Source organism: Lynx rufus, unplaced genomic scaffold (assembly GCF_022079265.1).
Source record: "Lynx rufus isolate CCGP_SWC_20201006 ecotype Redwood Valley unplaced genomic scaffold, mLynRuf1.p SCAF_9, whole genome shotgun sequence".
Classification (NCBI taxonomy): domain Eukaryota; kingdom Metazoa; phylum Chordata; class Mammalia; order Carnivora; family Felidae; genus Lynx; species Lynx rufus.
In genome coordinates, this window is record NW_025814897.1 from 1,910,211 (window position 1) to 1,931,991 (window position 21,781).

Consider the following 21,781-nt stretch of genomic DNA (forward strand, 5'->3'; position numbering starts at 1 on the left):
ATTTGTGCACAAGATAAGCCTTGGTTCTAGAAATGTGACAATACAGCAGCCTAATTGGCTTTCAGGACAACAAAGTCTTTCCTGAATTTTTGTCTGCATCTCGCTCTTACCACATGCATACCAATCTCAGCAGCTCGCTGGACTGGCATAATGAGCAGATGTTGACAGCAGCAAACAGGCAGAGGATGTTTAAACGGCAAGCGTGGTCGTGGCAAACTGTCCCCCTGCAAGTACCCAGTGAGTGCTGGTAAGGTCAGCAACCTGGGCACCCGTACCAGTCAGGACTTCTCTGGGCGTCTCAAGTCTTGGGTCATATCTGCCAGAGCCCGGGTTATTAGTTGCATAGCAAGACAACTCCAGAGTGTGATCCGCGTCCTGTAGCTCTGTGACCTGCCATGGAATGGCGGTGCGCTGACCCGACGTGTTGGGGTCTTGGTGGTTTCTTCCCTCCCACCTGGTCATTGTCACAACCCCTCCCGACTTTGCGCGCATGCTCCAGTTGGCCATCTTCCCGGGAGGGCCCCCGTGGAAGGGGGCGGGACACCGCAATGCAAATGATGGAGCCACCTGCGGGTGGGTTTCCTTGAGTGCCCTGCTCACACTGCCGTCTGTCCTTGTGGCCCAGTCTTCTGGGTCAGCCAGGGCTGTGCGGCCGGCAGGTGCCCGGGGGGTGGGGGGTGGGGTGCTGCTGCAGTTGGAGGCTGTCCCATCTGACAACGCGGGACAACACCCCAGGGGGCTGGGAGCAAAACTCCAGACGTTGGCTCCTGACCCCATGACAGCTGTCCCTGTATTTGTCAGTGGTGGTGGCCCGACGACAGGATCCTGGCTGTGCCTCTTGCCTGGGTCACTGTGCTCTGCTGTGCTCAGTTCTTCACAGCTGCAGGCTCCAGGGCAGGCGAGGGAAGTGGGCATCCGCGCTGGTGTGAGTGCACCTGCCCCCCCTTGAAGGACGCTGGGTTGTGCACGCCCACCAGATCGGGGTCGCACACGACACCCGCCCGCCAGATCGGGGTTGCACACGACACCCTCCCGCCAGATTGGGGCTGCACATGACAAGCGCCCCCCTGATGTGGTTTCGCACCTGAGCCTGTCATATTGGGGTGGCACATGACACACTCCCACTTAATTGTTGCACATGCCACACGCCCATTTAATTGTGGTTGGACACTGGGGGCGTGGACTGTGCAGTGGTACTACCACTAACACTACTCCTGTGTGCACAGTGCACACAGTTCAGGAAAGCGTTCTCAGTAATACAGTGTCTAGGAAGAACCTGGACGTAACATCCACTCCTTAAGTAAATCTGCAAACTCCTTTTGTACTCCTGTCCTGGAAACGCTACTTGAATGACGTGTGAAGCTTTTTTTTTTTTTAACCTTCCTGGATTTTTAAAACCTCAGTAGAAAATTTTCCTAAATAAGTATTCTTTTGATGTCCGTTCTGTGAAATCTTAGTAAGTGAGAAAATATTTGGTGGGTCTCATTTCTTCTTTTTCTTTTTTGTTTTTGTGTTTCAATTGAAGATGACTTCTGTTAGATATTCTGGTAAACAATAGGAGACGTTTTCCTCCTCGGGAAACTTTAAGGCAGCACAGGTGAGGGCCGTTGTTCTGTCTCCTCTCAGATGGGACGTAGCCCCAGCTAGGACCTCCTCTCGAAGGACTCGTGCTTAAAGACAACTCGCTCACCTAGAATTCACTTTTTTTCTTCAGTGTTTTATTTAATGTTGCAGGTGCAAATATGTCAAACAATTTTACAAAGATTTGGATTTCACCATAGCCAAACAGGTATACCATACTTTGTTATTACATTTTTATTAATATTTTTTTCCTAAAATGCTTCCAACATTATTCCTATGCTTATCTAGCTGTTGCATTCTCTCTTAAATTTCTATTATCATCCTGTTTCTCCCCTTACTGAAATACAGAGTTTTTAATCTCTTCCCATAACATGAACAGTTTCACAGTCGTTATTTTTAAAATTTCATTCTTGCAACAAGTACATATTTATACTTGAGACCAAGAATTTCAACCTATAGAGCAGATAAGAGGTTATTTTCACTCTAAGTGTCATATAAAATGCCTGATCCATATACAATGGTAAATAAAGTAAAGTAGATCTAAATGTCATGGCTGGTTGGCATTAATAACATCACACTTACTAGATTAGTAACATCTGTGCTTTACAAACACGCGTGTTCGTTTCTGGGATGTCAGGAATTGTTTACAGTCGGCATCTACTTACTCGGATTACCAGAGAGTGAAGGCAAGTAATAGATCTTAGCCGAATATTAAAGTGGAACTGATCCGTATTTCCAATTAATATTAGGATGCTCTGAAGAAGATTGGTGTCAGTTAAGGGAGCTGGAAGGTGAGTGGGTCGGAGAGGGTGGAGCCAGTGTGCTCAGGTGAGGCCTCTCTTAGGAGGGGACGTGTGAACAGAGGCTTGAGCTGAGTGAGAAGGCAAACCGTGGGCGTGCCGGAGAGAAAAGTCTAGGCGGACGAGCCAGCACGTGCAGAATCTGGGACAGGAATGGGCTTTGCTTACCTAAGGAATAAAAGGCCCAGTCCACGTGGCTGGAGCGTGTCAATGAGGTGTTGAGACTAGGCCTGAGGGGCACCTGCACGGAGGGCTGCTGGGTTCCGCCAGCAGGTGCACACGGTCTTCGACATATCTTCTTTAAGTTTCATTATTTGTAGTGCATGCTTCAGACGTGCTTGTTTAGTTGTTCATGGAGTCCCCCAGATGCCACTTAGTTATCAAAAGAGAGCTGTTTTATCCAGTTTTTCCCTAAAGTAATCCATTTGAAGAATACAATTGCCTTAATTTCAACCACATAATCAGTGAGTCGAGCACTATTGATAAACCAAGTCACACTGAATTTTATGTTTATCAAATATTCCTCACATAAATTATGATTAGAAATTATAGTCGTTATCACATATGACTAGAATCTTTGTAATTAAAAATAATCTTAACAGGCATGATTATGGTAAAAAAATAAATTTTCTGATTTTTGAACTTTCATTTAAAAACAGTATTTTTAAGTTTCATCTAAAAACAAATTGAAGCCATAATTTTACTCACTGAATTCTATTTTTGTCTTGAACTCTAAGATTTTCTTATATAAGACAGGGCAATTTATAAGCTCAGTTTTTTCCTAAATAAGAAAATAAGCTATCAAGTATCATTTTTATAAACATACATATATTCAAAGCCACCAACTAAAAGACAAAAATTATCAGATTGGAGAAAATAAAATTGAAATATGACTGCTATAAGGCATCAAGGCATTGCCCTTTAAATATAAAGACACAAATAGATTAAAAGTAAAATGATAGAAAAACTATGCCATGATCACATTAGTCAAAAAACCCCAAAACAGCAACAAAAACATTTAGCTGTCTTAATATCAGGCAAAACAGGTTTCACAGAAAAGAATATAACAGGAGATAATGAAGATTATTTTATAATGATAAGGTGATCAAATTATGAAAATAACAATGCTAAACATTCCATTTCTAATAGTTTCAAAATACATGCAGCAAGAACTGATAGAAATGCAAGGAGAAATAGGTAAATCCATCATTAAAGTTGGAGATGGCAGAACATTGCTCTCAGTAATTGAATAAGAGGCAGAAAATCAGTAAAGTTATCTAAGAGTTGAACAGCATTTAATTAACTTAATAAAAATGGAACATTACATCCAACATCAACAGAATATACAGTCTTTTCTAATGCAGAACATTTACCAAGGTAGATCATAGATCAAGTGTCCAGTAGTCTAAATGGATTTAAGCCACACAGATATGCTTTCTGCTCACCTGGTGATTTGACAAATTTATACATTATGCATAGTGTGGCTGCCATCTGTCCCACGTTCTTGTTACAGTATCCTGAACCGTATTCTCTAGGCTTTGCCTTTACTCCTGTGACTTACTCATTCCATAAGTGGAATCCTGTATCTCCCTCTCCCCCTCTCCCAACTTGCCCATCCCTAACATCCCTGGAAGCTGTCAGTTCTACGTATTTGTAGGTCTGATTCTGCTTTTGTTGGTTTATTCATGTGTTTGTTTTCTTTATGTTTAACTTATGAGCAGAATCATATGGTATTTGTGTTTTTCGGTCTGACTTATTTCACTTAGCATGATACCCTCTAGGTCCATCCATGTTGTTGCAAATGGCAAAATCTCATCCTTTTTACGGCTGAGTAATATTCCCCTCTGTGTGTGTGTGTGTGCGTGTTCATGCGTGCACACGCATACATCTTCTTTATCCATTTACCTATTGAGGGACACTTAGGTTACAACCATGTCTTGGCTATTGTAGATGATGCTGCAATAAACATAGGGATCAATGTATCCCTCTGAATTAGTATTTTCATTTTCTTTTGGTAAATACCTAACAGTGTGTCTCTATTTTTAATTTTTTGAGGAAATTCCACAGTGTTGTCCAGAGAGGCTGCACCAGTTTACATTTCCAGCAACAGGGCATGAAGAGTTCATTTTTCTCCACATCCTCACCAACACTTGTTATTTCTCTTCATTTTGATTTTAGCCATTCAGACAGGTGTGAGGTGGTATCTCAATGTGGTTTTGATTTGTATTTCCCTGATGATGACTGATGTTGAGCATTTTTTCATGTGTCTGTTGGCCATCTGCACGTTGTCTTTGAAGAAATGTCTGTTGAGATCCTCTGAGCACTTTTTAATTGGATTGTTTATTTCTTTATGTATGCTGGATATCAACCTCTTATCAGATATATCATTTGCAAATAATTGTTTCCCATTCAGTAGGTTGCCTTTTTCTTTTGTTGATGGTTTCCTTTTCTCTGCAGAAGCTTTTTAGTTTGATGTAGTTTCAGTAGTTTGTTTTTGCTTTTGTTTTCCTTGCCTTATGAGACATACCTAGAAAAAAAGTTGCTATAGCAATGTCAGAGAAATGATTGTCTATGCTCTCTGTAGGATATTTGGTGGTTTTCTGTGTCACGTATAGGGCTTTAATCCATTTTGAGTTTATTTTTGTGTTTGGTATAAGAAAGTGGTCCAGTTTCATTCTTTTACATGTAGCTCTCCGGTTTCCCAGTGCCTTGCATTGAATAGGTGTCTTTCCCCATTGTGCATTCTTGTGATTGCCTAAAATATTTATTTACCTTAAATACTTTTTCCAAGAAAATGGTACCTTAAAACAAAATAAAGTGACATCAGTTTATTAATGCATTTCTTTTTATACTAATTGCTTTTATTTATAAAAAAATATATTTGTTAATAGGCTATTGGCCAGGCCTAGCTAAAATGATATATTTTCATATACTTTTTTCAGTATTTTTTACGTATTTGAATGTTTTCACATAATTAGGTTCATACTATGTATCTGTTTTTACATTCTGATGAATACATTAGGTCATGAATATTTGTAGTGTCGTTAAATATTTTTCAAATACCAGTTTTTATTGCTATGTAATTTTTATTGTATTGATTTACCACATTCGAATTTCTAATTTTTTGTTGTATTGTAATTTTTATTGTATTGATTTACCACATTTGAATTTCTAATTTTTATTACATTTATTACCCTTACAATTTCTTAATATTACAAATAATTTTAAATTAGCAAGCTATGTATAATAGTCTCTTCTTTGTTTTTTTTTTAAGTTTATTTATTTACTTTGAGAAAGAGAGAGAGAAAGTGGGTGAGTGACAGACAGAGAGCTAGAGAGAATCCCACACTGGCTCCACGCTGCCAGCACAGAGCCGGACACATGGTTTGAACCCACTGACCATGTGATCATGACCTGAGCTGAAATCAAGAGTCAGATGCTTAACTGACTAGCCACCCAGGTGCCCCTCTTCATTGTTTCTTTAATTAGCAGTCTGAGAAAAGGAATCACCAAGTAAACCACCTTGCATATTTTTGAAGGTCTGGCACATTTCATCGTTTCTTTATAGAAATACTGTATCAGTATACACTCCTACTAAAATTCTGTCCACGTTTCATACTACCAAACTTTGAGCATTATCATTTCTTATTCTGCTATTCTTTTGGACTAAAATATTATCTTAGTTTTAGAATTTATGTAAGATTAAAGATAATCTTACCTTTCATGTTTCAGTAAGTGTAAACAGTCTATGATTGTTATTAATTTATTTTCATATATGTGAAAACATATTTCCAAATTTACTTTCAGTGCTTTTTACTTTATGATATTTTTATATATTCAAAATAGTATGTACTGTAACTTGTTTTTTCTTATTTATATTTTTTAATTTTTTAAATGTTTTTATTTATTTTTGAGAGAGAAAGAGACAGAACATGACTGGGGGAGGGGCAAAGAGAGAGAGAGAGTGAGGGAGGCACAGAATCTGAAGCAGGGTCCAGGCTCTGAGCTGTCAGCACAGAGCCTGATGCAGGACTCAAATTCACTAACTGTGAGATCATGACCTGAGCTGAAGTCAGACCCTTAACCAACTGAGCCACCAGGCACCTCTCTTTAAAAAAAAAAAAAAAAAGTCCCCCATAATAGATACATCATCTTTACTTCCTCATCTTAAGTTGGTTTTCTTTTTTTTCCCATTAATCTGTGGAATAATATTCTACTCTGAATGCTAAGGGGTGTAATTTTAGGTTGGAAAGTGAATTAAAGACTTAACTTTTCTCAAGCACTAAACCATTTCTCGCCAACAATATCAATTGAATATTTTTTCCATTCCCCAATGATCTCTGATGCTACCTTTATAAAATACTAAATTCTTACATTTTCATCTCATTTTGATCAGAGATGGAAGTTCAATTTTTTTTGTATGGATACATACAAAATACATACACATATATTTCATAAGTGTGTATGAACACTTGAAGTGGTATTTTTGTTTTTTTGGTTTATGTAACTGATGTTTTTTGGGTTTTTTTTTTTCCCTTTGAAGTCATCTCAAAAAGTTTATTATGGGGATTTAATTTGTTATAGAAATCATATAGATTTAATTCTATATGTAACTGATTTCATTACTGATAACCAATAGCTTTAGCCTCTGATTTATACATCCTTAAAAATCTTAGTTTTGACTAAATATTTAAAACAATTAAAGAATATTTTTGAGTAATGTTTAAAAGAACAGATACAATTGTGGTGTATTTATTTTCTGAACTCTAGCCTGTATATATATAGGCTTAGTTGTGATACTTAGTTGTATTAACAAATGAAATGTAAGTTAACTAGATACAAATTTTTTTTTTAATTTTTTTTTAACGTTTATTTATTTTTGAGACAGAGAGAGACAGAGCATGGACGGGGGAGGGTCAGAGAGAGGGAGACACAGAATCTGAAACAGGCTCCAGGCTCCGAGCTGTCAGCACAGAGCCCGACGCGGGGCTTGAACTCACGGACCGTGAGATCATGAACTGAGCCGAAGTCGGCCGCTTAACCGACTGAGCCACCCAGGCACCCCTAGATACAAAATTTTTAAGGGAAAACATTTTTCCTTCAAAATTCTATATATATCGGTTCATAGAGGAGTAGAACTCTCATGAGACATTATTCGTTTCTTTTGTGGCTTTCCACATAATACCCTTTTTATTTAATTGAATTATAATTGACATAGAACATCCTGCTGGTTCTACATGTATGTCATAGTGATGTACGTCACAGAGATGTACAGAACATTACATGACTATGTACATTTTAGACATTACACAAAATATTCAAACATGACTATTCATTTAATAATGATCCCCATAAGTCTAGTTAACAATGTGTCATATTACAAAGTTATTACAATATTATTGACTGTATTCCCTGTGCTGTACAATACCTACCCATGAGTTGTTTATTTCGTGACTTTAAGCATGTACCTCTTAAGTGTCTTTCTCTGTTTTGCCTGGTCCACCATAAACTTCCTGCTGTGGTAACCAGAGGTTTCTTTCCTATATCTGTAAGTCTGTTCCTGTTTTCTCTTGTTTGTTTTGTTTTTTAGATTCCACATATAAGTGAGATTGTACTGTATTTGTCTTTCTCTTTCTCTGTCTGATTTGTTTACCATACCTTCTAGGTCCACCATTGTTTTTGCAAATGGTGAGATTTCGTTCTTTTTTATTGGCTGAGTCATAGGCCATTGTATAAATATCCAGTCTTCTTTATCCACTTATCTGTTGAAGGACACTCAGACTGCTTCAACATCTTGGCTGTTACAAATAGGGCGGCAGTGGTGAATATATCTCTTCAAATTGGTGTTTTCAGTTTCTTGGAGCATATATCTAGAGATGGAATTGCTGCATTGTATGGTATTTCTATTTTTAATTTTTTGAAGAACCTCCATACTGTTTTCCATAATGATGGTAGCAGTTTACATTCCCAGAAATGGTGCGTGAGTGTTTCATTTTCTTCACATTCTTGCCAGGACTTGTTACTTTTTGTCCTTTTGATATTAGTCAGTCTGACTGGTATGAGGTGATAGCTTATGGTGGTTTTCCCTGATGATGAGGGATGCTGAGCGTCTTTTCACATGTCTATTGGCCATTTGTATGTCTTCTTTAGAAAAAAAAAATGTCTAAGTCCTCTGCTTGTTTTTTTAATGTTTTTTGTATTAATTTATGTAATTTTTTATGTATTTTGAAGATTAACCCTTTATGAAATGTGTGATTTGTATAAATCTCCCATTAGGTAGGTTGATGTTTTGTTTTGTTCATGGTTTCCTTCACTCTGCTAAGACTTTTTAATTTGATGGAATTTTACTTCTTTATTTTAGCTTTTGTTGACTTTGCCTGAGGTGACTGTTGCAAAAAAAAACATTGCTAAGAGCTTTCTACCTGTTTTCTTCTAGGAGTTTTATGGTTTCAGGTCTTAAATTCAAATCTTTAATCCATTACTAATTTATTTTCATATATGGTATAAGAAAGTGGTGCAGTTTTATTCTTTGGATGTACCCGTCCAGTTTCCCCAGCACCATTTCTTGAGGAGACTGTCTTTTCCACATTGTATATTCTTGCCTCCTTGTCCATTAATTGACTATAGAAACATGTGTTTATTACTGGGCTCTCTATTCTGTTCCATTGATCAGTGTGTTTATTTTTGTACCAGTACCATACTGCTTTGATTAGTACAGCTCTGGAGTATATCTTGAAGTGTGGGATTGTGATAACTCCAGCTTTTTTCTTTTTTCTCAAGATTGCTTTAGCTGTTTGGTGTCTTTGATGGTTCTATACAAATTTTAGGATTCTTTGTTACAGTTCTGTGAAAAATACTATTGGTATTTGATAGGGATTGAATCTGTAGATAGCTTTGGGTAGCACAGATATTATTTTTAATTAAAAAATTTTTTTAATGTTTTTATTTATTTTTGAGAGAGAGAAAGAGAGCGCAAGTTGGGGAGGGGCAGAGAGAGAGAGAGAGGCAGACAGACAGACAGACACAGAATCTGAAGCAGACTCCAGGCTTTGTGTTGTCAACACAGAGTCAGATGTGAGTCTCGAACTCACAAGCTGTGAGATCATGACCTGAGCCGAAGTCGGACGCTTAACTGACTGAGCCACCCAGGCGCCCCTGGGTGGCACAGACATTTTTAACAGTATTCTTCTAATCCATGAACATGGCATATCTTTCCATTTATTTGTGTTTTCAGTAGTTTCTGTCATCAAATATCTCAATTTTCAGAGTACAGGTGTATTACCTCCTTGGTTAAATTTATTCTTAGGTATTTCTTTCTTTTAGATATAATTATAAATGGGATTATTTTCTTAACTTCTCTTGGAATTAATTATTAAGTATAAAAATGCAACAAATTTCTGGGTTTCTTAGTTTTGCATCCTGTGACTTTTCTTAATTCATTTATAGTTCTGATAGTTTTTTGGTGGCATCTTTAGGGTTTTTTATATATAGCATCATGTCATCTGCAAATAGTGACAGTTTTAAGTCTTCCATTCCAATTCAGATACCTTTTATTTCATTTTCTTGCCTAATTGCTGTGGCTGGGACTTCTAGTACTGTGTCACATTAACGTGGGGAGAGTGGACAATCTTGTTTTATTTGTGATCTTAGAGGACATGCTTTCAGCTTTTCACCATTGAGTATGATGTGAGCTCTGGGTCTGCCATATATGGCCTTTATTATGTTGAGAATGTCTTCTTTCCGTATTAGTCTATGTGCCCTTTAAACCGCTGTTTTGTTGCTCTGTCCCAGGGTTGGCACTTGTGAGGGCAGGCCCCTCAGTGATATCTCCCAACACTGCCAGTCTTCACATTGGGAATGAGGTTCCATCATTATCTTGTTTCGCATGTCTTCTGCCCTTCTCTATAAGTCTCTTTTTTGTTTATTGTACAGAAGCTTTTCATTTGGTCCTCAGCTCTTCTCCAGGAGGAATTACTCTATAGGTGCATGCAGATTTTGTGTGTCAGTGGGAGGAGGTAAATTCAGCATCTTCTTGGACTGTCTCCACTTAATACTTTTTATCAGTCATTTGTGCATGTTTTATCTCCTCTAACAAGATGATAGGCTCCTTGCTTTCAGTAAATGCTTCTAAATGAGTGAATGAATGTCATTTGAATTCATAAGTTCTGCTTCCATCACTAGCATATTTTTTGATAAAATATTGCAGTATTTTATTTAATTTTATTTATTTTATTTTAACGTTTATTTATTTTACTTTTGAGAGACAGACACAGGGTGCAAGAGGGCGAGGGGCGGAGACACAGAATGTGAAGCAGGCTCTAGGCTCTGAGCTGTCAACACAGAGCCCGATGCGGGGCTTGAACCCATGAACCATAAGATCATGACCTGAGCTGCAGTCAGCCACTCAACTCACTGAGCCACGCAGGCATCCCAAATATTGCATTATTTTAAAACTGTCCTATATTGCTTAGGAAAACATCATTATATTTGTGTGCTAATAAGGGAACTGCACTAGATGATCTCTGTGGATCATTCCAGTTTCAAAGTTATACTGCCTGTAATTCTAAGTGTGTGTGTGTGTGTGTGTGTGTGTACACACACAGTGTTCAAAAACTCACCCAACCCTTTATTTGCGTATCTCCGTAATTACATTTATTATACATCATTTGAGGAATTAGAGGTAAACAGTTTCATAATCATAGAGACCCAGATGTTTCGTTCATTCTCAGATTTAATCCTTTAAAAAGAAAGTGGCTAATAGCCAAGGGGAAAGAAAAACACTTACTGAGAAATATTTTTCAACTAATACACCTACAACTTTGTTGAAAGCCCAATCCATATGTGCATATTGCTGCTCATTAAAGATTATTATACTTGTGTCTTTATTTCTATTCTTAAAAATGAGTTTAAATGCTTTCTTTAAATTTTTTTTAATGTTTGTTTATTTTTGAGAGAGACAGAGATAGAATGCGAGTGGGTTAGGGGCAGAGAGACAGGGAGACACAGAATCCGAAGCAGGCTCCAGGCTCCGAGCTGTCGGCACAGAGCCCGACGCAGGGCTCGAACTCAGAGCTGTGAGATCATGACCTGAACTAAAGTCAGATGCTCAACCGACTGAGCCACCTAGGTGCCCCGAGTTTAAATGTTTTTAAAATAGCCTTTACTGGGGCACCTGGGAGGCTCAAGTGGTTAAGTGTCTGACTCTTGATTTTGGCTCAGGTCATGAGCTCATGGTGGTGAGAATGAGCCCCATGTTGGGCTCCACACTGGGCATGGAGCCTGCTTGGGATTCTCTCTCTCCCTTTCCCTTTGCTCCTCCCCCACTCAGGTAGGTGAGCATGCACACTCTCTCTCAAAATTACATGCATACATAATTACATAAAGCAGCCTTTACTGTTTTAGATGTTTTAGGTTTATGAGAAAATTGAGGGAACGGTGCAGACATTTCCCATATACCCCATGCTACCACACATGAATAGCCTCCCATTATCAACATCACTCACCAGAGGAGAACTTTTGGGGTTGTTTTTTTTTTTTTAACAGAGGATGAACCTACATCAACGCATTATAATCACCCAGTGTCCACAGTTTACCTTCAGATTTGCTGTTGGTATTTTCAGTCTATGGGATTGGACAGATACATAATGATACATACTCATCATTACTGCACCTTACAGACTGTTTTCACTGTCCTGCAAATTCCCCATCCTCGCCTGTTCATCCTCTCCTCCCCTACCCCGGCTAACCACTGCCCTTTTTATTGTCTCCATAGTTTGACTTTTTCCAGAAGGTGGTTATGTTATTGGAATCATATACTAATGTCACCTTTTCTGATTGGCTTCTTTAACTGAGTCCTTTGCATTTAAGATTCCCCATGTCTTGCCATGGCTTGATAGCTCCTTGCTGTTTAGTGCTGAGTCATATTCTGTTGTCTAATGCTCCACGCTTTATTCTTCCATCCGCCTGCTGAAGTACACCTTGGATGCTTCCCAGTGTCGACAGTTAGGAATAAAGCTGCTGTAAACATCCATGTGCAGGTTTAAGTGTAATCTTTCAAATGTCTTTCACTGTGTCCTTTACTGTGAAGTTTGCTATTCAAAGACAGTATACATATTAAAAGAATCTTTGTTATTTAAACTTTATCTTACCAAATATGCCTTTCCTTTAGTCTACCTTTAAGATTAACAGACCAAAAAGATCCCCCACTGCCACTTACGGGCGAATAAAAACATTTGTACTATAGAGGCTTTTCCTGTTTTTGCTATTTTATTAATTCAGACTTGAAGTAAAAATCTGATTATCAGCCACACTTTAATTTTTAATTAATTTGAACATATGTGCATCTGTTACTGGCAAGAACTCTTCTGAAATTTTTGAATTAAAATTTAATTTTAAGAAATTAATTGAATGATAGTATTAATTTGAAATATGTATGCTTTAAATATTACTTATAACAAAAGATCACACAAGCATAATTTGTTAGCTGTGTTCAGCTAATGAAAATAGAAGGCAGAGATCATAAAAACATTTCATATGGAGTAAACAAAATAAACAATGAATAATTTAAATGTACTTGATTGAAAATAGGTACTATATGAAGTGTTACTGTTTTAAAGGATAATATCCAAGAGGAAACCATTGTAGTCTGTTAAAGGGCTCTCTTTTAAGTTGTTTCTGCTTTTTAAATAAGCATATTTTCAACTGACAGTAGGGACATAGGAACATTTTTGCTGTGGGGTAGAAGGACTAGTCAAGTGCGTTAAGATGTTAATGCAAACAGTAGGTTTGGAGAGTTTAGTTTCTCCTGTTCTACACCTGGCTGACAGGTGTAAATGCAGGGTATTACAGTGCATGAAACACAGCTTTTTTGTACAGTTATAAATTAAATAAATACAGTTTTCGCTAGACTGTTTATAAATCATACAAAATGGATTACTGAGTAAATGACGTTTCTGCAAGTTTGTACCCACAACGTTACCCTGGTACCATTTCTGTGCACAAGGTGAGATGACAGACCGACTGAGACGTTACCAGGAAGGTATCTTCCTCTAAAGTCACCTGAGCACCTGCCAGGGGTATTGCAGAGAAACAAATCACTTAAGGCTCCCGAATTTATTTCCTCTGCCTCCGTTTCCTCACTTGACTATAAAACGAGTACCACACTAACTTCCATTGCTGTCGTGAGCATAAAATGGGTTAATACAAGGAAAGCACATAGTAAGTGTTGCACAAGACTTTGTTGTTTTTGTTATTTGTTCCAAATGGTATTTTTTTTATTTTACTCATATACTTGATGGTGATGTGTGTTTCATCAAATGGAGTATAAATGGATTTATAAAATGCCAGATAAGAAGAAAAGTCTGTACAAAAACACCTTTTAACACAGAATCCTTTCTTCTTGGACGTTACCCTCCTCTCTAACGCTTGGTTCAGTGAGGGAGGGGGCAAATTTACACTGAGATCTGGAACTGGACCCCAGCTGAGTCGCATTTCCAGGACTTGGAGGCCCTGAGGATTCCAGCCGCACACCCAGTGCTCCGTTGGTCAGCTGAGCGTACTGGGGGTGACCGCCCAGGACCAGGCGAGGCGCCAGCCCACGCTCACATGCTGTGTGTTACGTTATTTTTCATCTTTTAGACATTTTATTTTGAGTGGATTTTTACCAGCAGAAGGTTGTGCAAGGAAGCTTTTTTTATGATGGATAAATATGTCAAAGAGAGTACAATAGACTTCACAGTGTAAAGTAGAAATCTCTTTTTTTTCCAGACTCTATTTCAAAGCAATTTGAAACGGCATAATTGTCTTATTAAATGTTACTTTTGCATAAGAGTTCTTTAATAGTTTGTCTTTCAAGTTTACAGAGTTTTTAAGTGGGTTTCTGTCTTCTTTTTTCCCCTCTAGAGCTGGGTGGAGAGAGCCGAGAAACAGGCTCTTCTCTCTGATACACTTGACCTGTCAGAACTGTTCCACCCAGACACGTTTCTCAACGCTCTTCGCCAGGAAACTGCACGGTAAGTGAAGGTCTCCGCTTACTGTCCTTCCTTGTCAGGAAGTAAACCGACTATTGAATTAAGGGAGTCGTGTTATTTCCTAATACTTGACATTTCTTAACACAGTTAACTTTGAGTTTAAAAAGCAGTGCTTTTAATGACAATGTTTTTTATTAGAATTGAAACAGGTGAAATTTGGTTTTTAAATGTTGCTGATTGATCCGGACATGCCTTGTCTGATAGGACTGGTGGAGGTGCTATGGAGCCGTGTATAGTTAAAGGGGTCAACACGAAGTAAAAGTAAAAATGTAATTTCTCACTCACACCGGCCACATCCGGTTGCGCAGTGGCTACCACTTTGCGCTGCATGAAGATGTTTTTATTTCTGCAGAAAATTCTGTTGGACGTTGCTGACCAGGCTTCTTGGTGGGGGGCAGGATTTGGTAGTTAAGATCGAGCTCTTTTTTAAAACACACTTGGATGATTGTGTCCTGTATACACTGATTTTTTTTTTCAATAAATTAGAATGTAATAAAAGAGCTGCACGGTGGAAAAATAAACTGAACCAAATTTAGTTATTGTTTACAGACTTGGGGGATTTCAATTTGTAGTGCCTTAGGATCGTGGTATAAATACCAACATTTCAGCTCAACTGATAAGTATTTATGAGACACTTACCACGGGCCTGCATTTCAGGGTCACGGTCAAACGGAGACGGTAAAATAAAAACGAAAGGCCGAATGCTTAAGGGACTTGTGCTGCCTTGAAGAGGAGACTGACGTTACCGGTTAACTTGACAAACTTAGTAGGAAGCCTAAGATACTGTGCATCGTTTAAGAGCTCTGATTACTTGCACATTGTGAATATTTCAATTACAGATAAATAGGGAATTATCTGTTTTCCGTTACTCTTGGTAGTTTAATTGTTGAGGATTATTTTTGCTGACATTTGACGCTTTACTTTTCCAGGGCGACGGGCTGTTCTGTAGATAGCCTGAAATTTGTAGCTTCGTGGAAAGGCCGACTGCAAGAAGCAAAGCTGCAGATTAAGGTATTTTATTAATTTTTGATGTTTATCTGAGTCTAAAACTAATATTACCAAGTGTGACTCCAGTCTCAAACCCATTGCTCTCTTTAGTACAAGGTCAGCAGAAGTAGATTGTATTTCCTGTGTGAAAAATCCAAGTTAAGATTCAGGATGAAACAACTTGTACAAAACAATCTTTTCTAATGCAAAAATAGGAATCTTAGGGACACAACATGTTTGCAAATGTAACTTTTGGTACAGAATGATAAAAATCTTCAACTTCTGTTGGGCTTCCCGCTCTAGAATTCAATCCAGTAAGGATTAACTCTACAATAAAGCACGTGTAAAATATTGTAACGACAAACAGACTGAGTCCTATCCTCGGGGACTTTACAGTCTGATAGTTAGTGCAGTGTCAGTCCAGGCCGTCCGTGTTAAAGGAAAGTTAAGCCGTCTTTTGCAGCATAAACGTTCCCTGGTAGCTTTCCTGTGAAAACTCCATTACTTTTATTGTAACGAGGGTGCAACAGTAGGCAATCATTTGAATGTTCGTAACAAAACCGGTTAAAAGTCTGCAGGGGGCCCTCTCCAAGCTCCGCCCTCCTCCCTCCACACCAGCCATGTGTCCTAGCCGACCTCTCCTGGCCCAGCCCTGCACCCCGTCTATACGCTCCTGCTGCTGACGGTCACGTGTGGCCTCTGGTTGCTCTCCACATGTGCCCCCTGGTCCTGTCTTAGGACACGTGTTCCCCACCCCCACCCCGGTCCCACCTTAGGACACGTGTTTCCCCCGCTCCATCCACCCTTAGGATACGCATCCCGCCTGGTCCCGCCTTAGGACACACCAGCGCTTCCCACTGTAAGTCCCCAGGATCTGTCCTAGTGCAGCACGTGTAATTCAGTTTTTCTTTTTTTTCCTCTTCATTTTTAAAAAGTTTATTTATTTATTTTGAGAGAGAGAGTGCAGTGAAAGGCAGAGAGAGAGTGTCAGTCAGTCCCAGGCGGGCTCCATGCTGTCATCACAGAGCCCGATGCAGGGCTTGTACTCACAAACCATGAGATCATGACCTGAGCTGAAACCAAGAGTCAGACGCTTAACCGACTGCACCACCCAGGTGCCCCCGATTGAGTTTTTAAATAAATTAAACCCAAGACTACAGTTCTTGGACTTAGTCAACCTTAGGCCACTGACTTTTTGTAGGTCCTGTTTTCACTGTTGTGGTTCCAATTTAGCAGTTTTCTTTTCATCTCACTACTACTTGATAACATACTGTAGAATTTATTGGTTATGTTTGTTATCTGCTGTCTGCCTGACTCCCCTGGATCACAGTCCCACGAGAGTAGTGATGTTTTCCGGTTTTGTTGTAGCCCAAATACGTGAAGCTGTTGCCGTGGCCTAAACGGTCCACAGTTAAGCCCTGTGGAACTGGTGGTTGGGGGCGCAGGGGCGAGTGGCTGGGCTGCGGGAGGTGTAGCCACAGCTGAAAGGCTGTTGTACCCGTGCCAGAACTCTGATCGCTCACAATAAGCTAGACCCTTCTCCTCTGACTCTCCACAGATTGCTATAAAATTCTCCCTTTAAGCTGCGGAAATTAGAAGGGTTTTCTTTCCTACCATTGCATTTTATTTGAACCTTCGCCCCTAGCCTGTGTTGCTGGTGGTCATACACCTTTGCCCGGCTGTTAAGGAAAGTGGTGGGGGGAGGGCGGGGGAACACGTAGAATCCAGGAGCCACTCACTTGACCAGGTTGCGTGGTCTCTGGCAGCTGTGAGCCCCACATACAGTATGTGACATCACTGTTCGGATATACAGCGGTATAAAAGCAAGGAAATGAGTTATATTCTGAGTCAGAGCATGTTAATATTTCCATAACTGTGTTGCCTCTGTTCTTACAAAATGGGAATAAAATATTCTATAACCGGAAAGCACCAGGCTTCTACATTATGCCTTGTAGGTTGGGGGGAAAAGGCTGATAGTCAGTGAAACAAGATTGTAATCTTAGTTTTCCAAAAAGAGTCGTGTGCCTTTAAGCAATTTTAATGGAGTAATCTGAGTCCTTGTTGTCTCGTTTATCGATGGATTTACATAATAACTTCCTTGAAACATTTATTGTGAGGATCTCTGAAAACAGGAGGGTTTTTAAATCGTATTTTTAAGGGGATTAGTTCACTTGCAGAACTTTGGATCTGAATTGTGTTTGAGAGCTCCTGTTGCTTTGGGACCCGGTGGAGGCAGGGAGCCACGCAGGGCTGCCACTTGACTTCAGCTGCTTCCTGCTGGGCGGGGGCCGCCCAGGTACCGATCCCCTCCTTCGTGGACCTTGTGGAGAAATAGAAGTGAAAAGAAGGAAGGAATGAGACGTTTGGGTGCTAAGGTGTCCCGAGGAGACCTGTTCACCAGAATTGGGGTTAGGAGCTTAGACACATCCTCCCCAAGTGAGTGTGAGCGGCGGTTGTACTCGATTGGCCCAGCAGTGGAAAATCTACCACAAAAACAAAAACAAAAACAAAAACAAAAACAAAAAACAAAACAGAAACAACCAAAAGAGCGCTTAAACTATTCAGATTAAGACATGTATTTAAGATAATTTTCATTTTTCAAATAGCACAATGTAACCATGCCTAGATGGTCATCTTATTATCAAGTGGACACTGTTCTTCCAAACACAGGGGAGTGTAAGGTAACACAGTGCTGAGTGTGGGTGTCTGCACGATTTTGTGTGTGCAAACTAATAAGGTCATTTAGGGGCGCCTGGGTGGCGCAGTCGGTTAAGCATCCGACTTCAGCCAGGTCACGATCTTGCGGTCCGTGAGTTCGAGCCCCGCGTCGGGCTCTGGGCTGATGGCTCGGAGCCTGGAGCCTGTTTCCAATTCTGTGTCTCCCTCTCTCTCTGCCCCTCCCCCGTTCATGCTCTGTCTCTCTCTGTCCCCCCAATAAAATAATAAACGTTGAAAAAAAAAATTTAAACCAGCTCCACAGGGGCGTCTGAGGGGCTCAGCCAGTTGGGTGTCCCAACTTTGGCTCAGGTCATGATCTTGCAGTTTGTGAGTTTGAGCCCCACATCGGGCTCTGTGCTACAGTTCCGAGCCTGGGGCCTGCTTCAGATTCTGTGTCTCCCTGTCTCTTTGCCCTTCCCTGCTCGTGCTTTGTCTCTCTCTTTCAGAAATAAACATTAAAAATAAATAAATAAATGAAGCTAGCTCCACAAAAATGGTTTTCCTTAAGTGATGGAAGCAGCCAGAAGTTTTAAATTGGTTTGATATTCTCATAGTATTAATGGCTTTGAATGTCTTAAATATTTCCACCAGTTTAAAGGATTTGTCACTCTTAGTTGACTGTACTGCTTAACTTGCTTTGCCAACTTAATGCTGTTTTCTCATGCTGACTGAATATAGTGGGTTAGGACTGGCCCAAATACCCTGTTCGTAAGGCTCTGTTATATGAAACTTGAGAGCTTTAACTGATACCATGCCGACAAAATCTGTGTGCTGGGATATTCTGCACTAAGTTCCATCTTCTGGTCTATCCAACCCCAGCTTTCAACCTTGTAAGGAACCTGTTCATGCTTCTTTCTGCACTACAGCTGTGCTTTCCTTCCCTCAACTGTATCCCCCCAGCCATGTATGTATGTGTGTGTGTGTGTGTGTGTGTGTGTGTGTATGATTTTCTATTTCCTTTTTTTAACTTTATATTTTCTAATAGTTATATTAAAACAAGATGAAATTAATTTTAATACATTTTATTAAACCTAATATAGGTATGTGATATTGTTTCCTTAACATATAATAAATATATTTAAATTGTGAATGGTACAAATTACCCTTTTGAGCAGTTGGTCCTTTCTTTGTACAAAGTCCTTGAAATCCAGTAAATATTCTGTATTTTTATAGCACCTCTCATTTCAGACTAGGAACGTTTCAAGTGCTCAGTAGCCCCATGTGGTGTGGCTAACAATTGGATATTAGCTCTAGACAGGGAAGGTAATTTCCTAGAGAAAATTTAAAAATGCTTCTGGTCTTCAATGTTTTCCTAATTATTTTTAATATTTTATTTTAGTAAACATTTCGAACAAATGAAATAAACAAAGAAGGAGAATAGTACAATTAATCTGATTATTGAAAGTTTTCAAGATTTAGGACTTTCCTTTTTAAATTTTTTTTTTCATTTGAAGATAGTTGACATACAGTATATTAGTTGCTGGTATATGTCATAGTGTTTTGACAATTATATACAACACTAAATGCTTGCCACAGTATGTCTCGTTGCCATCTGTCACCACACAAAGTGCAGTCTTCACTGACTATATACTCTCTGCTGTCCTTTTCATCCCCATGACTTATTTTATAACTGGAAGTTTGTACCTCTTAGTCCCTTCACCTGTTTCACCCATCCTCCCACCCCTACCCTCTGACAACCACCAGTTTGTAATCTGTATTTATGTGTCTGTTTCTGTTATTGTTTGTTTGTTCATGTGTTTTGTGTTTTAGGGTCCACCTGTAAGTATACTCATACGGTATTTCCCTTTCTCTGTCTGCCTTATCTCACTTAACATACATAATACTCTCTAGGTCCACCCATGTTGTCGCAAGTAGCAAGATTTCGTTACATTTAACGGCTCAGTAATACTCCAGTGTGTGTATACACCACATCTTTCTCCATTCTTCTATCGATGGACATTTATGTTGCTTCCATATCTTGTCTCATGGAAATAATGCTGCAATACATGTAGAGGTGCCTATACCTTTTTGGATTAGCATTTTTGTTTTGGGGGAGTAAATACGCAGTAGAGGAGTAATTGGATTGTATGGTATTTCTAGTTCTCATATTTTGAGGAATCTTGATACTGTTTTTGATCGTGGATGGAACATTTGCATTCCCACCAACAGTGTACAAGGGATCCCTTTCCTCCACATGCTCACTGACATGTATGATTTCATGACTTTTTATTATCATTATCCATTCTGATTTGGATGAGGTGATATCTCATTGTGGTTTTGACTGGCATTTTCTTGATAATTGGTGATGTAGAGCCTCCTTCATTTGTTTATTGGCCATCTGTATGTCTTCTTTAAAGAAATGTCTCTTCAGGTCCTCTAGGCATTTTTTAGGCAGATTCTTTGGTGTGTGTGTGTGTGTGTGTGTGTGTGTGTGTGTGTGTGTATGTGTGTGTGTGTGTTGATGTTGAGTTCTAGAAGTTCTTTATATACTCTGAATATTATCCCCTTATTGGAAATATCATTTGCAAATATTTTTTCCCATTTAGTACATTGCCTTTTCATTTTGTTGATAGTTTCCTTCACTGTGGAAAAAGTATTTTAGCTTGATGTCTCAATAGTATACTTTTGCTTTTGTTTCCCTAGCTTGAGTAGACAGATCCAGAAAAATGTTGCTAAGGGCAATGTCCAAAAATTTGCTGCCTATGTTTTCTTTCAGGAGATTTATGGTTTCAGGTCTTACTTTTAGGTCTTTAATTCACTCTGAGTTTATTTTTCTGTATGGCTTACAAGTAAGTGGTCCGGTTTTATTCTTTTGCATGTAGCTGTCTAGTTTTCCTACCACCATTACTAAAGGGACTCTCTCCCCACCCCCCTTTGTATATTATTACCTCCTTTGTCACGGATTAATTGACTACCAGAGAATGAGCTTCCTTCCGGACTCTGTATTCTGTTCCATTGTTTTGTGTGTCTGTTTTTGGGCCAGTACCATACTGTTCTGATAACTACAGCTTTGTAGTGTATCTTGGAATCTGGGATTGTGATACCTCCAACTTCGTTCTTCTTTCTCAACCCATTTAGGGTCTTTTGTGGATCCATACAGATTTTAAGATTCTTTGTTCTGATTTTGTGAAAAATACGATTGGTAATTTGATAGGGATTGTGTGCATTCTGTAGATTTTTTTTAGGTAATATGGACATTTTAAAATATTCCTGGAATCCATGAACATGGAATATCTTTCCAGTTGTTTGTGGCATATTCGGTTTTTTTCATTATCATCATAATTTTCAGAATACAAGTCTTTCACCCTCTTGGCTACATTTTTTTCGTAGGAATTTTATTCTTGATACAGTTGTAAATGGGATTGTTTTCTTATTTTCTTTTTCCTGGTAGTTCATTATTATTGGATAGAAGTGCAACAAATTTCTGAATAATTTTGTATTCTACAAGCTCCCCAAATTCATTTATTTATTGTAAATTTTTATTATTAATTTTTTTTTTGGTGCCGACTTTAGGGCTTTCTGTGTATAGTGTCATGTTGTTTCCAAATAGTGACAGTTTGACTTTTTTTTTTTAAACCAATTTGAATGCCTTTTGTTTGTTTTTCTTGGCTGATTGCTGTGGCAAGCACTTACAATGCTTTATGTTGAATAAAAGTAGCAAGAGCG

General features: G+C 39.0%; 1 protein-coding gene across 1 annotated transcript in view; it reads left to right on the forward strand.

The window, feature by feature from the left end:
- DYNC2H1 (dynein cytoplasmic 2 heavy chain 1) overlaps positions 1-21,781 on the forward strand; it is a 348,687-nt gene that overhangs the window by 289,899 nt on the left and 37,007 nt on the right. Inside the window, exons 86-87 of the mRNA XM_047072515.1 lie at positions 14,283-14,392; positions 15,340-15,421. Coding sequence (XP_046928471.1) covers positions 14,283-14,392; positions 15,340-15,421 — 192 coding nt within the window. The remainder of the gene's footprint in view (positions 1-14,282; positions 14,393-15,339; positions 15,422-21,781) is intronic.